The following is a 17,570-nucleotide window of genomic DNA, read 5'->3' on the forward strand; positions in this document are numbered from 1 at the left end:
GGAATGTCGACAGTGAGTTTTCTGGCACAAATGTAGATATTTGATTTCAGTGGGGAAAAGCACTCAGAAATAATATCTATGGCATGAAAACACTGATAAACATTTTGAAAGTGTTAATTACACCCAGTGCATTTGTTCTAGCAAAAAAGGTGCCGGTACTCAAATGCCAGGCCACCCTTCAGAGGTGGAGCGATCACTGAGGGACCCACCCCACAATAGCCAGGCCCCCTGCAACCAGTCACAGAATCTATGACAAGACAGAATTGGTGTGTAGAGCCTGAGCTCTTTCATTAAAACTTGGGGACCATGGGCCAATTTTAGCAGACAAAGGAAAAGGTGCCGGTACTCAGTACCCCCCCAAGTACCCCCTCAAAAAAAAAGCCCTGATTACACCTATGAATAGACACCCGAGAGAGAAAGAGAGGGGAGCAAATGTTCTCTCAAATGCCCCCTTCAGTTTGGATTTCTCCTTTGGAGTTATGGCTGAGGGATAAACAGATAGATAAAGCAAGGACAGAGGGAGCGATCGTGAACTGGGAGGAGTGGGATTATAGGGGGAAGTCCAATGTCTAAGAAAACCCATGACTGAGGAGTCTGGCTGAGAATTTTATTTCGTATTATAATGACTTTACACTACACTGCTGAGCTTCTACAAGCGTTCATCAGCTTGTCCTGCAGCGCCCCCTAGCGAGTCTGGTTCTCAGGACATCCACATTATATATGTATCAGACAGATTTGCATACAGAGTGTCCATTGCTTAAAAGCAAACATTTTTTTTTCCTTTTAGCCTGCTTTCAGTTAAAAAATGAATCTCTCTTAACCGGACCTTAACTTTTCCCCATGCTTTTCCATTAAACAAATGCTTGAAAATGATAGAATTCATTCTAAACATGTTTACCTCAATTATTATATTTACATCACGTCACTTTACTGTTGTTATGATGTTAACAAAACTGTACATTTTTATGTTAAACTAGATGTGCTGTACAATGTCTGGGGTGAATCTCTTCATAAAGGCGGTTAATAAATCCCAGTAAATAAATATATAAACCGCAGACATTTCAAGTGAAATTGAATGCATATTGAGCAAGTAAAGTCTATCTACAAATCCCTTTATTCTGTTTTTTGATGTACTTTTGCACAGACAGTGAACACTGGTTCTGGGGTCCTTTTACAAAGGTGCGCCAGCAGTTTTAGGGTGAGCTAATCATTAGCGTGTGATAAACGCTAGCACATTGATTAGCTTGGCAGAGTTTAAAAAGGGGTTGGACGGTTTCCTAAAGGACAAGTCCATAAACCGCTACTAAATGGACTTGGGAAAAATCCACAATTCCAGGAATAACATGTATAGAATGTTTGTACGTTTGGGAAGCTCGCCAGGTGCCCTTGGCCTGGATTGGCCGCTGTCGTGGACAGGATGTTGGGCTCGATGGACCTTTGGTCTTTTCCCAGTATGGCATTACTTATGTACTTATGTTCACGCTTTCCAAAAATACTAGGACTAGGGGGCATGCGATGAAACTACAGTGTAGTAAATTTAAAACAAATCGGAGAAACTTTTTCTTCACCCAACGCGTAATTAAACTCTGGAATTCGTTGCCGGAGAATGTGGTGAAGGTGGTTAGCTTGGCAGAGTTTAAAAAGGGGTTAGACGGTTTCCTAAAGGACAAGTCCAGAAACCGCTACTAAATGGACTTGGGAAAAATCCACAATTTCGGGAATAACTTGTATAAAACGTTTGTACATTTGGGAAGCTCGCCAGGTGCCCTTGGCCTGGATTGGCCGCTGTCGTGGACAGGATGCTGGGCTCGATGGACCCTTGGTCTTTTCCCAGTGTGGCATTACTTACGTACTTAAATATATGGGTAACTCTAACATTTCGCATGTCCTTATTTTTAGCACACGCTAAAAATGCTAGCGAGCCTTAGTAAAAGACCCGCTCAGTTCTCTACTAGGATTATACACAGAGGGGATTTCTCTGTCTCCAAATGGGTTTGTTTTGCACATCAACTCAATAATTAATGTTTTACCGGATGTTTCACTCAGTCACGTAGCTCTTCAAAAGCCCACAAAAATTAATAACAAATGAGTAAAAACTGGTGGAGAAAAAAAAGCACCACAAACAGTCGGCTACCTGATGGAAAACTGGCCCCATCCAAAGGTCAAAGAAAAAAAAATTCAACTTTTAAATAATGTGCCAAAAATGATTTGCAACAAAATCTGAGAAAACAAATCCACCACAACAACAAAAAACATCAGAGAAAAATCAGTGTTAACCCTCATCTATTCATATATCAATAGAGTTCATATATCTATAGTTCACTTAGAGGGTACATAAGTATTGCCATACTGGGAAAGACCAAAGGTCCATCGAGCCCAGCATCCTGTTTCCAACAGTGGCCAATCCAGGTCACAAATACCCGGCAAGATCCCAAAAAAGTACAAAACATTTTATGCTGCTTATCCCAGAAATAGTGGATTTTCCCAAAGTCCATTTAATAACGGTCTATGGACTTTTCCTTTAGGAAGCCATCCAAACCCTTTTTAAACTCCGCTAAGCTGACCGCCTTTACCACATTCTCTGGCAACGAATTCCAGAGTTTAATTACACGGTGAGTGAAAAAATATTTTCTCCGATTTGTTTTAAATTTACTACTTTGTAGCTTCATTGCATGCCCCCTAGTCCTAGTATTTTTGGAAAGCGTAAACAGACGTGTCACATCTACCCGTTCCACTCCACTCATTATTTTATAGACCTCTATCATATCTCCCCTCAGCCGTCTTTTCTCCAAGCTGAAGAGTCTTAGCCACTTCAGCCTTTCTTCATAGGGAAGTCGTCCCGTCCCCTTTATCATTTTCGTCGCCCTTCTCTGCACCTTTTACTAAACTGAGGAAGAGTTTTTAGCTCACGGTAGAAATCAGCTGGCGGTAAATGCTGAGACACCTATAGCTCCCACGAGCTAAAAACAGTACCGAGGCTTAGTAAAATACTCCCCCCCCCCCCCCCCCCACACACACACACCTTAGCTTTATTGGAGGCCTATGACTGTTTCCATCCTACTGAGACAAATATTGTCCCTTAATTCACCTCTCCTAATCCCAGTAATTCTCATTTCTATGTAACACCACTTCTGAAATTTCCATTTTTTCTCTGAGATCTTTATAGAGAGATCTGTATAGAGAGAGGTGTGACCAGCGGAAGAAAGGAGGTGTTGATGCCCCTGTATAAGTTGTTGGTGAGGCCCCGCCTGGAGTATTGTGTTCAGTTTTGGAGGCTGTGTTTTGCTAAGGATGTAAAAAGAATTGAAGCAGTGCAAAGAAAAGCTACGAGAATAGTATGGGATTTGCATTACAAAACGTATGAGGAGAGACTTGCTGACCTGAACATGTATACCCTGGAGGAAAGGAGAAACAGGGGTGATATGATACAGACGTTCAAATATTTGAAACATATTAATCCGCAAACTAACCTTTACCGGAGATGGGAAGGTGGTGGAACGAGAGGATATGAAATGAGATTGAAGGGGGGCAGACTCAAGAAAAATGTTAGGAAGTATTTTTTCACAGAGAGAGTGGTGGATACTTGGAATGCCCTCCCGCGGGAGGTGGTGCAGATGAAAAAGGTAACAGAGTTCAAAAATGCGTGGGATAAACATAAAGGAATCCTTAGTGGAGATTGGGTGGCAGAGCCGGTGGGGGAGGCGGGGCTAGTGGTTGGGAGGCGGGGCTAGTGCTGGGCAAGACTTCTACGGTCTGTGCCCTGAAAATAGCAGATGCAAATCAAGGTCAGGTATACACATAAAGTAGCATATATGAGTTTATCTTGTTGGGCAGACTGGATGGACCATACAGGTCTTTCTCTACCGTCATCTACTAGGTTACCACGTTACTATGTTCAGTTTGGCATTAGCTACTCTGGAACCCAGTGCTCTATGTTTTGTTAAGACTCTTAGAAGTGCAATAACATTTTTTTGGTTATAGATAACCTTTTTTGGGCCAATAAAAAAGTTCTTTAAATATGATGTAAGTGATCTTTTAAAACACATGGGGATCCTTTTACAAAGACGCGCTAAAAAATGGCTTGCGGTGGTATAGGCGCGGGTTTCAGGCATGCACCAATCCATTGTTTTAGCGCCCCTGTTAAAAAGGCCTTTTTAACATTTTTGCTGAAAATGGACGTGCGGCAAAATGAAAATTGCCGCGCGTCCATTTTGGGTCTGAGACCTTACCGCCAGCCATTGACCTAGCGGTACAGACTCACGCAGTAACCGGGCGGTAATGGCCTACGCGTGCCAAATACCACTTGGCGCATGTCCATGACGCATGCCCAAAAATAAAAAATATTTTTCAGACGCGTGTATCGGACACACGCCAAAAATGAAATTGCTGCAAGAGCCATGCAGTAGTCAGGCAGTAACGCCATTTAGGCTCGCATTGGCAGAGCCGGTGGGAGAGGCGGGGCTGGTGGTTGGGAGGCGGGGCTAGTGCTGGGCAGACTTCTACGGTCTGTGCCCTGAAAATGGCAGATACAAATCAAAGTCAGGTATACACATAAAGTAGCACATATGAGTTTATCTTGTTGGGCAGACTGGATGGACCGTGCAGGTCTTTCTCTGCCATCATCTACTATGTTACCATGTTAGTAAAAGGGCCCCATAGGAATCTAAATGATTCCAAAATGCATGTGGGATATTATCTTGACGTGACCAACAGGCTGCCTCAATAACAGTCATCTCGACCCTCAGAGCATTAGTTCACTAAAACTGTGCACAGCAGAAATTATATCACAAATATTGAGTATAAAATAGGTCTCCCCCAACCACAAACTTGGCATTGATCTGAGCTCATTCAGATCTTCCCTCTCATTTTGTTTGCAACACTCATCTGCGTGGCTGATTCTATTTTTAGTCACTGTGCAAATTCAGCCCCATACATGCAAAATCCTGATTTCGACGCAGGTTGTTTCCATTAAATACAACATCAAGGTGTGAAAATCAGTTGTGGCGGTTCCGAGTTTCCTGTCTTCACAGAAACATGGCGCTTTTACTCGTGTTTTCCTATCTTCTCTTTTGGACCAACGGTAAATTACATAATAGATAATAAAACAGAGGATTCATTTCTCTGTGTGTGTACTCTGCAGATATAAGTATACATATTTTTTTATTTCTAGGTGGCAATTGCGAAGCTGTTCTGACCCAGCCTGAAGCAGAAGTTAGAAAGCCAGGAGATTCCCTCAGACTGAGTTGTAAAGGGTCCGGTTACACATTTGCTGACTATGGAATGCACTGGGTCAGGCAGGCTCCTGGGAAAGGACTGGAATGGGTGGCATTCATAAGTGCTCCTAGCGGAAGCGAGAAGAGATACGCCCAGTCTCTTCAAGGAAGAACGACCATCTCCAGAGACAATCCCAGCAGCATGGTGCACCTAGAGATCAGTAGTATTAAAATCGAAGACACGGCCATGTATTACTGTGCAAGAAGCACAGTGCAAGATGGCCATTCCCTAGTCATACAAAAACCCTGTATTCCCCAACCACATATTGAAATAACTATGTGGAGGAGTAGCCTAGTGGTTAGTGCAGTGGATTTTGATCCTGTGGAACCGAGTTTGATTCCCACTACAGCTCCTTGTGACTCTGGGCAAGTCACTTAACCCTCCATTGCCCCAGGTACAAGTAAGTACCTGTATATATGTAAACCACTTTGAATGTAGTTGCAAAAACCTCAGAAAGGCAGTATATCAAGTCCCATTTCCCTTTCCCTTATGACATCACAATATCAGAAGTGAGCCAAGTATTGGGCAATCAAGCCATTGTGACATCATTGATGAGGTTGGCTCTTATTGGTGGAATGAGTGGAGTAGCCTAGTGGTTAGTGCAATGGACTTTAAGCCATTGTGACATCACTGATGAGGTTGGCTCTTATTGGTGGAATGAGTGGAGGAGTAGCCTAGTGGTTAGTGCAGTGGACTTTGATCCTGGGGAACTGGGTTCGATTCCCACTGCAGCTCCTTGTGACTCTGGGCAAGTCACTTAACCCTCCGTTGCCCCAGGTACAAATAAGTACCTGTATATACTATATAAACTACTTTGAATGTAGTTGCAGAAACCATAGAAAGGCAGTATATCAAGTCCCATTTCCCTGTCCCTATGGAGTGTCTGTTTCTCTACCTTAAAAATGAAGCTTCCTGCCACACAGCCCTATGAGAGTTCAACCAGGGAAGAGTTTCTTCGATTGGTGATGTTGCATTTATCCCGACCTCCAATAAGTACTATTTTTTGTTTGTTTGTTTTTTAAATAAAGTCAGAATGTTAAAAGTTACCAGAACAGCTCTAATTCCCATTTACAAACGAGGAGTATTATTATGGGAGCCTCATTTGATTTTCCTCCCTTCCTGGGGGGGGGTAGAAGGATTCTCAGACCTTGTACAAGAGTGACATCTAGCGGCCAGACCTAATATGCACCTGAAGGTTAAGAGGGAAGAATGATCACTGTCCAAAAATTGGAATTCTGAGAAAAATGACTCCAAAGTTTTAAAGACTCTTTTATGTATATTAAGAGGGTATTTTTAAAAGGTATTTATAATGTTCATCCACATATTTGTAATAATATTAATGTCAACATATAAAACACAAGTGACCGACTCACCTGCAAATGCGCAGTACAGACTTCCCTCTCTGTCCCGCCCTTGCGTCAAGACGTGATGACATCAGAGGGTGGAACAGATAGGGAAATGGACGCTACCGGCCTGCTGCTGCTGCTGCTGGACACAAAGGAAAGGAACATCGCCGCGCACCAACCTCCACACTCCCCCCCATCCCCGATGTTGCCGCCGCTCCCTCCCCCCTCCGTATCGGGCCCCCTGCACTGACATGACAGTGCCTCTCACCTCCATGTGGAAGCTTCACACGGAGGTGAGAGGTGCTCTCATGTCAGTGGAGGGGGCCAGGCATGGAGGGGGAAGGGAGCTGCAGAGAGGAGGATAGCTGGACATGGGGGAGGGCAGGGGCAGAGAGGAGGGTAGCTGGACATGTGGGGAGGGCAGGGGCAGAGAGGAGGGTTGCTGGACATGGGGGGAGGGCAGGAGAAAGAACAGAGTGGGGCAAAGAGGAGGGTTGCTGGATATGGGGGGAGGGCAGGGGAGAGAGGAGGGTTGGTGGACATGGGGGAGAAGGCAGGGGAGAGAGCGGGGTTGCTGGACATGGATCAATGGAGGGGAGGGGAGGGTACAGGAGAGAGGAGGGTGGCTGGACATGGGGGGAGGGCAGGGGGAGAGAGGAGGGTTGCTGGACATAGGGAGAGAGCAGGGCAGAGAACAGGGTGGGAGGGAGGCCAAGGGAAAGAGGAGGGTTGCTCGATATAGGGGGAGGGCAGGAGAGAGAGGAGGGTCGGTGGACGGGGTGAGGCCAGGGGAGACAGGAGGGCTGTTGGATATAGGGGGAGGGCAGGGAAGAGAGCAGGGTTGCTGGACATGGATCGGGGGCAGGGAGGGCAGGGGAGAGAGTAGGTTTGCTGGACATGGAGGTTAGAATTACAAATCTCGCCCGTTTTAACGGGCTTAACGGCTAGTTTGTAACATAAACATTCACTAGGCGGCAGCATTAACTACATTTTTGAAAAATACGGACCTTGATCATTCTTCCACCCGAGTCTTCACCTGTATAATGCTCTGGAGCAGGGTTTCTCAATCCAGTCCTCGGGACATACCTAGCCAGTCAGGTTTTCATGCTATCCACAGCAAATATGGAAGAGATAAATTTGCATGCACTACCTTCCATTGTATGCAAATCTATCTGATACATTTTCATTGCAGATACTCTGAAAACCTGATTGACTAGGTGTGTACCGAGGACTGGGTTGAGAACCACTAGTCTGGAGGAAACTATGGCCTGTGGTCCTTTGACTCAAAAGTTTCGTTGCAGCTTCTGGTTGAAGGGTTATAAAATAGAGGAAAAATACACCGGAAAGTTGCTGTCGCGTCTCACGCGCCTACCTGTGCTTCTCTTCCCGCGGGGGGTGGGAGTCGGTGGCCACGGCGCGGCCGTGGGGGTCGGCAGCCCAGGTCGGGATCCGGCCTCGCTGGGGGAAGCGCCGGGGAGAGATCCACGCCGCCCAAGATGGCGGCGCTAGTGCACGGGGTCAACGTCTTCCCCGCTCCGGAGTTGGAGGGCTCTGAAGCTCCGCCTCCCCACACCCGATTGGAGAGACTCGCCGTTGGGGGCGGGAAGGCGCGAGATTTAACTCCGAGGATGGCAGACATCGGCGCTTCCGGTTCTCGTATCAGAAGCCGGCACAGTGGGTTTGTGTGTTTTGCTAGCCGCCCTTGCTAGCTGCCATTCAGAGACTGTGCTAACCTTTCTTCACGGATTGCTAGCCGCCCTTGCTAGCTGCCATTCAGAGACTGTGCTAACCTTTCTTCACGGATTGCTAGCCGTCCTTGCTAGCTGCCATTCAGAGACTGTGCTTGCTGACTACCAGCCAGGCCAGCCGTCACCCCGCGGTTCCAGCAGTCCTGCTGGCCGCCTGCAGCTGGGGGCTCAACCCTCGGTGAACGGCGGCCGCCGCAGGTGAAGATTCGGGGTGCACGGTTGTCCTCTGAGGTCTTTCGGGGCCTCAGGGAACCTAAGGGCTCACCAACAGTAGAAACAGGACAGTTGCAACTGAAAGTTCTTGGCAACTCCATCCTAAGAGAAGCCAGTTCCATGTGCTGGATACACCAAGGAGCAAGAAGAAATGATCTGGCAATGAAAAAATAACCTCAAATAATCAGGTCATGATTTTTCCAAGCCTCTGATTTCTGTGCTCAAAAGTAATTCTGATATATCTAAGCAAGAACATTTTAGATTTATATTTAAAACGTATTCTGTAGTACAAATCCTGATTTCAGAAAAATAAAAGTCAGCACTTCTTAGCTAAAAGAAATGTTTTCATTCTGGCTGGCCAGTTGATTCAAAATACAGTAATTTTAGTTATGGGAAGGTCTGGTGATGGGAACAATTTAGTAATAGAGAAATCTTAGACAGCCAAATTCAATGAAGAGCAAAAATCACTCATTTTAATTCTGTGAAAAATAGTTTAATATAGCTCAGGAAAGATGTGTTGTCCCAACAGATCAGTGAATGAGGGATTTAAAAAATAGCTTTTTGTATGAACGTTTGTCACTGTGATACGCTAGCGGGTACGACCACAGTGAAATACTTCCTTACAAAATCCTACTTAAGGGAAAGGAATCGTCTTTGGCATGGTCCTAAATGATGAAGCTTTGGGGAAAGTCATTAATGTGGTAATAAGATATAAAATAACGTATATGCTTGTAACATGCCTTTTCCCTGTCCCCAGAGGGAAAAGGACTTGATATACTGCCTTTCTGTGGTTTTAGCAACTACATTCAAAGCGGTTTACATATATTCAGGTACTTATTTTGTACCTGGGGCAATGGAGGGTTAAGTGACTTGCTCAGAGTCACAAGGAGCTGCAGTGGGAATTGAACCCAGTTCCCCAGAATCAGAGTCCGCTGCACTAACCACTAGGCTACTCCTCCACTAGCAACAGTCCATGTAGAAGCCTGCCCTTGCAGATCACCAATGCGGCTGTGCAGGCTTCTGTTTCTGTGAGCCAGGACGTCAGACTCACAGAAACAGAAGCCTGCGCGGCCGCGTTGCTGATCTGCAAGGGCAGGCTTCTACATGGAATGTTGCTAGTGGAATAGCAACATTAACATTCCATGTAGAATCTCAAATAGTAGCAACATTCCATGTAGAATCTCCAATAGGGAAAGGGAAATGTGACTTGATATACTGCCTTTCTGTGGTTTTAGCAACTACATTCAAAGCGGTTTACATATATTCAGGTACTTATTTTGTACCTGGGGCAATGGAGGGTTAAGTGACTTGCTCAGAGTCACAAGGAGCTGCAGTGGGAATTGAACCCATTTCCCCTGGTTCTCAGGTCACTGCAGGGGCGTAGCTACGGGTGGGCCTGGGTGGGCCCAGGCCCACCCAATTTCAGCTCAGGCCCGCCCACCGAAGCGTGCGCACACACTGTGCAGCGGCGTAGCGACCACAGCAGAAACGGCACCCGCTCGCTCTAGCTCAGCTGAGCTGATCTCTCCAGGGCAGGCTCCAGCCCGATTTCGGCTCAGGCCCGCCTGCCCACTGACCCACCCACGTGGCAAGCGCACACACTGCAGCAACGTACCACGTCGCGCAGTCATGGCCATCCACTCAGGGCCGGCTCAGCTGATCTCTCCAGCAGACTCATCCTGCCTACCGTCGGCTCGGGGGGGGTGGGGCGCAGGAAAATGCACTCGTTGCAGCAGCAGCAGCAGGTCCCGTCGCGGCCGCGCAGCGCATCGTAGTTCCCTCCATCCATATGATCCTACGCGGTAGTACTTTATGACGTTGCTGCTGTGTGCGGCGGTGTGCTCCGCTCGCATCTGAGGGCAGGCTAAAAAAAAATAGCTGCAGGTGCACGCAGGCCGTGTTGAGTATTGAACTAGAGCCTCAGCCTGGCCCTGCCCTGTGGAAAATGGAAAGGTTCGAGTCCGAGTGAGATCATTTGAGAATCAAGTTCCTGCCAGTGCCAGCCCAGCAGGTAATACAATTGTATATGCTTTTTTTTTTAAAATCATAATTATATATATATATATATATATATAGCCCACCCATATTATCTCTGGGCCCAGCCAAAATGTCAGGTCTGGCTACGCCACTGGGTCACTGTACTAACCATTAGGTTACTCCTTTGCTCAAGAGGGCTTGTAGACTAAGGGTTAAATTTATTAAAGTTACTGCTATGTGCTAACATATTAATACATATTGTATACCACAGCTCCTGTGTTTTATGCATGTAATAATGTATGTTAGTGGTGACACTTTAGTAAATCTAGCCCTGAGGCAAGATAAAGTCCTCCATCCACATCCCTACCATTTGAGGGTGGTGCATCAAAAATGGTGGTTTCATTTAGGAGGTGCAGATGAGTTTTGTGGGACTCCCAGGGAACCTGCCTACCCCTGCTAATTGAAATTGTGACCTTGGTGGTGGGAACACAGGTGGAGGAGGCTGGTACACCTTAAAAGGAACATTGAGGAAGGATGAAAAGACTTGCCCAAGGGCCTGAAGGAGTACCAGAAGGATCTGAACTGTGATTTCTCTGCTATTGAGCTTGCTATTCTGCTAGGCTATTTCCCCATCCTCTTTTGCTGGTCATTTAGGCTTTTAAGTCTAGTGGATACCTGAATTTGGTACCTGTAATTAAAACTTTGTGTTGATAACCAAATGATTGCCAAGCCTGGTCTGTGTAATAGAATATGCAGATAACCAAATATCATTACAATGTGAAGAACCCACCTCTAATCACAGCTAACTCATGAGGTCAGTTTCTAGCCCTGGTCCTGATTAAGCTGGAAGCCCAAGAAGGGCATGAGAAAACTGTCCTGTTGACAGAAAAGATAATCAGTCCCATGAGTCAACTTCAAGAAGATCCAGTGCCACTGGGGAGATCGAGATCAACTACTTACCAAGTTTTTCATCATTATAATGCCGCTGTATCGCTCCATGGTGCGACCGCACCTGGAGTATTGTGTTCAGTACTGGTCTCCGTATCTCAAAAAAGATATAGTAGAATTGGAAAAGGTACAGCGAAGGGCGACGAAAATGATAGTGGGGATGGGACGACTTTCCTATGAAGAGAGGCTGAGAAGGCTAGGGCTTTTCAGCTTGGAGAAGAGACGGCTGAGGGGAGATATGATAGAAGTGTATAAAATAATGAGTGGAATGGATCGGGTGGATGTGAAGCGACTGTTCACGCTATCCAAAAATACTAGGACTAGAGGGCATGAGTTGAAGCTACAGTGTGGTAAATTTAAAACGAATCGGAGAAAAGTTTTCTTCACCCAACGTGTAATTAGACTCTGGAATTCGTTGCCGGAGAACGTGGTACGGGCGGTTAGCTTGACGGAGTTTAAAAAGGGGTTAGATAGATTCCTAAAGGACAAGTCCATAGACCGCTATTAAATGGACTTGGAAAAATTCCGCATTTTTAGGTATAACTTGTCTGGAATGTTTTTACGTTTGGGGAGCGTGCCAGGTGCCCTTGACCTGGATTGGCCACTGTCGGTGACAGGATGCTGGGCTAGATGGACCTTTGGTCTTTCCCAGTATGGCACTACTTATGTACTTATGTAGGAGTCTGATTCTTTCCACTCTCCCATTTTGTCCCTCTTTTCCTCACTGAACATATTCATTTCTATTTAAGTTCCTCCAGCTCTATAAATTTATTTTAAAAATGTCATATATCACAAATCAAAATGTCAAGAGACAGAAAGAATGATTCATTGTCTATTTCTTCTGAAAGATTGACCACCCTCTGCCTCTAGCATTTCTTCCCCCTCACCTCTTACAATATCCCAAGAAGTTCTGCAATCCAACAGCCGAGATAAATTGAGACCAGACCCCTCACTTAGTCACTCCAATGCCTGCTCTGCTGGAGAAAATACAGATCCTGAACTATTATTTCCAGCCTTCAATGGACAAGACTAATCCCTTTAACGAAAATATCAGTGTAAATCTATGAAAATCACAATTGCATCACTCAAACAATTTGGGTTCTGAGAGCTCTGTTCATCTACTGTAGGCTGCCTTTCTTGCAGACACAACCTTCCTGGCTACAAAAGATAGGACGAGGATTTGTTACGGATCTTTCTTACCGTGGCTACTACAGTACTACAGTTTTGGGGGGTTACTACAGCACGGTGATACACTGCCTTACAAAATCATACTAAAGTGAAGAAGCCACATCTTATGATCTTACTTGGACACATTCTGGGGTAAAATAATAATAATAAAGCTTAAATCTGTAGTCAGTACCTGAGTTTGGTGGTTGACTTGAATATTTGTACTGATGATTGAATAACGTGACCTTTTTCCAGTCCAGTTCAAGAGCAGGCAATGAAAGAGGCACACCATCAGAAGACATCTATGCATCCAAATTAACGACAGCTTGACTAGAGTTCCATGCATCCAGTCCTACAATTATCATATCCTATAACTGAAAAACAAGGTAACTAAAAAGTAAAGATAAGGCTAGTCGGTTCCAAATAGCATTTTAAGAAATGTTAAGTCCATTCAGTTTCTGGTCTTGTTCTTCCTTTTGTCAAGAAACCTGTTGATTTTCTTAACAACTGTCTTTATCCTCTTACCCTTCAAGGTCTTTGCAGTCGTAAAACAAATGTTTTTCCAAGTGATTGATTTGAACATCATTCTTTCCGTTAAAACCACTTTCCCTTTCATCCCCACACAATCCATAAAAGATTTCAGCAAAACAACCACTACTCCACCGCTGTCCTTCCAGAAAGAAGAAAAGTCCAGAATAACCTCTTCCAACTCCCAATAAATGTTTGAAGAGACCACTGAACCTTCTGCGTTGGAGCTATGGAATCACAAATCTCTGTCCCTTGAAAGATTTTAATCCTGATGCAGGTCTGCTTGTGTACATCGCTTTTCTTGCGGACGTATTTCTGGCTATAGACATTGAGAAGGATTTTGTATGAGTAGCTATCACTGTGACTATATAGTGGGAGCTACCACAGTGGCACATGACATGATAAAAACCTAGAGACCCTTTCAGAGCAAATAGAAAGTGAGAGGAAGAAGACATCATGCCAACATTTCTTGAAATCTGATATTTACAATGGACACGTGTTCTAACTTTAGTTTTTATGTGCCCCTTCTCTCCAAAGGTAAGACGTACCCATAAAATACGAAGGCTCTTTATTTCTTTCATTCTTCATTTCTCTTGTTTAAAACTTTTATGTCATTGTTCTTTGATTTGATCAAAGAAATGCTCATTATCTGTTAAAAAAAAAAGTATAAGGGCTTAGTAATATGTTTCATTACAGTTAGTACAGTAGACTGAATGTTACATAAGAATTTAAGAACAGCCATACTGGGTCACACCAATGGTCCATCTAGCCCAGTATCCTGCTTCCGACAGTGGCCAAGCCAGGTCACAAGTACCTGGCAAAAACCCAAATAGTAGCAACATTCCAGAATCTCAATCAGTAACAAGATTCCGGAACTCCAAAGAATAGCAAGATTCCATGCAGAACCTCAAAGTGGAGCAACATTGCACCTGGCAAAAACCCAAATAGTGGCAACATTCCAGAACCTCAAAGAGTAACAAGATTCCGGAACCCCAGAGAGCAACAACATTCCAATCTCAGGGCATGCAGTGGCTTATCCGTGTCTATCCCATTAAAAGCTGTGTGTGGTATAAACAGTGCATGGAGCTGTGCATCTGACAGTCAAGATAAGACTTTGCCGACTCTCCATATGATAAAATAGATCCTATTTCATTCATATTTAAACTATAAATCAAAGCCACAGCCAGCGCATTTTAGTTCTTCCAAGGACAACACAGAAAGAGCAGCAACTTGAGTAGTTCAATGAAGGGAGCCTCTTTGAATGCTCTCTGAGGATACTACAATTTCACAGGAGACCCAACCGAAACAGGAGTGTAGAGCGCTGCGTATGCCTTGTAGCGCTATAGAAATGCTAAATAGTAGTAATAGTAGTAGTAGTAGAGCCAAGCAGTCAGTGTGGATTAGCAGATTGCCCAGGCCGTGTGGTCTTTATCAGCCCTCAGGTTCTAGGTTTCTGCATTTCGTCTGTGAATTTATTGCAGTTGAACTCTACAGGGCAGCTCTCCAGTTTTCCACCTCTTCTAATGGAGTCGGGACTGAGGTTTTTGCCAGCATCTGTCTCACTGTGACACCCCCACCCACCACACAGTGATTAGTCTCCACTCAAAAACAGAATCCAGAGCCCCCTAAATCTGATACAATTGGTCTGTGTCATGAAACATGTATTTCCTCTGGGGAAACTCTATATTAAGCCATAGTTCCGGAAACCTGCATTTTTAATTGTGCTGACGCTTTGTGTATGCCAGTATCAAATAAATCGAAAACGTTCTGTCATCTAGGATAGGCACTGAGTTACTGTTTAATGAATGGACATGGAAATTCGACAAAGATGTTGTGTTTGGACTTACTGGAATCGTTTCTTCTTGTCACAATATGCCAAGAATTTAACTTCCTTCTGGAACAAGAAAGGAGCACGAAAGCTTTATCACAAGTAACCAACAATGTGATAATTTGAAAGCTTCAGGACCTTTTATGCGACACAGACGATTGTGCAATTAACAAAGTCTCTTACAGTATAAAAGGATTATTGCTGTCTTTGTACTGTGAATATGATCCTTGGAAAGCAGAAGCCAAGGAAAATCTATTAAATGAGGGTAAGAATGAACTGTGCGGCTTCAATTCCTCTCTCTCACACACACACAAACACAGACAATCACTACATACAGAAAAACACACACACACACACACTACTTACATACACATTTACACACTGAGACACACACAAACGCACACAGACAATCACTACATACACACACACACAAACGCACACAGACAATCACTACATACAGACACACACAAACGCACACAATCACTACATACAGACACACACAAACGCACTACTTACATACACATTTACACACTGAGACACACACAAACGCAAACAATCACTACATACAGACACACACAAACGCAAACAGACAATCACTACATACAGACACACACAAATGCACACACACAATCACTACATATAGACACACACACACACACAAACATACACACACAATCACTACATACAGACACACACACACACAAACATACACACACAATCACTACATACAGACACACACAATCATATATATATATATAATTGTGATTCATTAGTCTGTTGTTTCAGTGCTGACCATTTAAGGCTGTGATGTTCTGCAGAGGTTTTTGTACAACGATCAGCCACTGTGGATTCCTGGAGTAGCACAATGATAAACGGCACTGCAAGAACTGAATCCAAGCAGCACACATTCCAGTATTCGTTTCGAACAGTAGACTCTCAAACCCGTGCTTGTGAACCCACCGCCATGTGAATTTTCAGTCTGTATATAATGAATATGCACAAGATAAATATGTCTGTTTATGCCATGCATAAGTCATTCTGCACATCCTGAAACCCTAGTTGGCAGCAGTTCTGCCTGTACAGTTGGGATGTCCTCTCAACCCCCATCCTTGGGACACACCCAGTCAATCAGGTTTGCAGGATACCCACAATGAATATGCATGAGCTAGATTTCCATACAATGAAGGCACTGTATGCAAATTTATTTTATGCAAATTCATTGTGGCTATCCTGAAAACCTGACCGGCTGGGTGTGTCCCGAGGATGGGGGTTGAGAACCCCAGCTCCAAGGTGAGCAGGATTCTGCTATTCACATTCCTACCATTGGAGGTGGGTCAGCGATTTCACAGGTTCAGTCATGAGAGGCGTCAGGACCTCTGGGAATCCTGTAGAATTTCCACTTCCAATGGTAAGAATATGATGGATTGCATGTATTGGACGCCTGCAGGTCCATTTTCCAGCGCACCTGCAAAAAAGGCCTTTTTTTGCTGAAAATGGATGTGCAGCAAAATAAAAATCAGCGCACGTCCATTTGCGGCCACCCATTGGCTTAGCGGTAAGGTCTTTCATGTTAACCGAGCAGTAATCATCTGCACGCATACGCTGCCAATTACCGCCCAGTTAGCCCCACACAGTACAAAATAGAAATTATTGCATGTAGAAATTAGAATTACCATTAGGGGAATGCGGTAGCCAGGTGGTAGTTCTAATTTGATGCACGCCATGGGCGTAGCCAGACCTCGGCAGGAGGGGGAGCCAGAGCCTGAGGTGGGGGGGGGCACTGTTTAGCCACCTCCCCCCACCGCCGACTCCCCTTGCCACCACTGACCCCCCCCCCCCCCCCCGCCACTTTGGACCACCGCCGCAATTGCAAACCCCCCACCCCACCACTGCTGCATCAGGTACCTTGTTTGCTGGTGGGGGTCCCCAATCCCCGCCAGCCAAAGAGTCTTCTTTAGCGCCGGTCGACTCCAGTGCCTTCATTGTGGGATCATCTGTTTCTGACGCCTTACGTCCTGCACGGGGCTACATGCACGGTGCAGGACATAAGGCATCAGAAACAGATGATCCCACAACGAAGGCGCCGGAGTCGACCGGCGCTGAAGAAAACTCTTCGGCTGGCAGGGTTTGGGGTCCCCCGCCAGCAAACAAGGTACCTGATGCGGCAGCGGGGTGGGGGGGGGTCAAATGTAGAAGGGGCCAGGGCGTAATCTGTGGGGGCCCATGCCCCCGTGGCCCCACGTAGCTACACCCCTGATGCACGCTGTACGCACATAGGAGCCTACACGTCTTAGCAAGTGGGCCCCTATGTGTATGGATTGCTTTCTTGCAGACACATCCTTTCCGATTACGGAAGACGAGAGGAGGATTTTGCATGTGTATCTAACACTGTAACTATTACAGCAGGAGCAACCGACATGGTACAAGTCATAGTAAAAACCCCATAGACTCCTTCACTGCGGCGACCCTGGAAGGGTGAAGGAAGGCAGAGCGTCAACGCTGCCTGGAATCTGAGATCTGGGAAGAACGCCCGCTCCAATG

General features: G+C 45.3%; 1 protein-coding gene, 1 long non-coding RNA gene and 5 gene segments (V, D, J or C); 6 read left to right on the forward strand and 1 right to left on the reverse strand.

Annotated features, from left to right (window-relative positions):
- The window catches only part of LOC115457532 (immunoglobulin gamma-1 heavy chain-like), a 428,753-nt gene that overhangs the window by 324,935 nt on the left and 86,248 nt on the right, over positions 1–17,570 (forward strand). Inside the window, exon 4 of one of the 2 annotated variants that reach the window (XM_030187000.1) lies at positions 9,166–9,184. In XM_030187000.1, coding sequence (XP_030042860.1) covers positions 9,166–9,184 — 19 coding nt within the window. Of the gene's footprint in view, positions 1–9,165; positions 9,185–12,716; positions 12,746–17,570 lie in introns of both variants that reach the window. The other variant, XM_030187001.1, reaches the window with a different exon arrangement.
- Positions 1–17,570, forward strand: part of LOC115457535 — a 274,317-nt gene that overhangs the window by 205,638 nt on the left and 51,109 nt on the right.
- Positions 1–17,570, forward strand: part of LOC115457538 — a 440,220-nt gene that overhangs the window by 160,310 nt on the left and 262,340 nt on the right.
- The window catches only part of LOC115457534, a 344,279-nt gene that overhangs the window by 155,965 nt on the left and 170,744 nt on the right, over positions 1–17,570 (forward strand).
- LOC115457536 overlaps positions 1–17,570 on the forward strand; it is a 357,793-nt gene that overhangs the window by 148,535 nt on the left and 191,688 nt on the right.
- Positions 1–17,570, forward strand: part of LOC115457537 — a 367,844-nt gene that overhangs the window by 124,778 nt on the left and 225,496 nt on the right.
- Positions 12,717–17,570, reverse strand: part of LOC115457548 — a 28,425-nt gene continuing 23,571 nt past the window's right edge. The window contains exon 3 of the long non-coding RNA XR_003939974.1: positions 12,717–12,741. This is a non-coding gene — a long non-coding RNA (uncharacterized LOC115457548). The remainder of the gene's footprint in view (positions 12,742–17,570) is intronic.

This window comes from Microcaecilia unicolor, chromosome 14 (genome assembly GCF_901765095.1).
Source record: "Microcaecilia unicolor chromosome 14, aMicUni1.1, whole genome shotgun sequence".
NCBI classification, from domain to species: domain Eukaryota; kingdom Metazoa; phylum Chordata; class Amphibia; order Gymnophiona; family Siphonopidae; genus Microcaecilia; species Microcaecilia unicolor.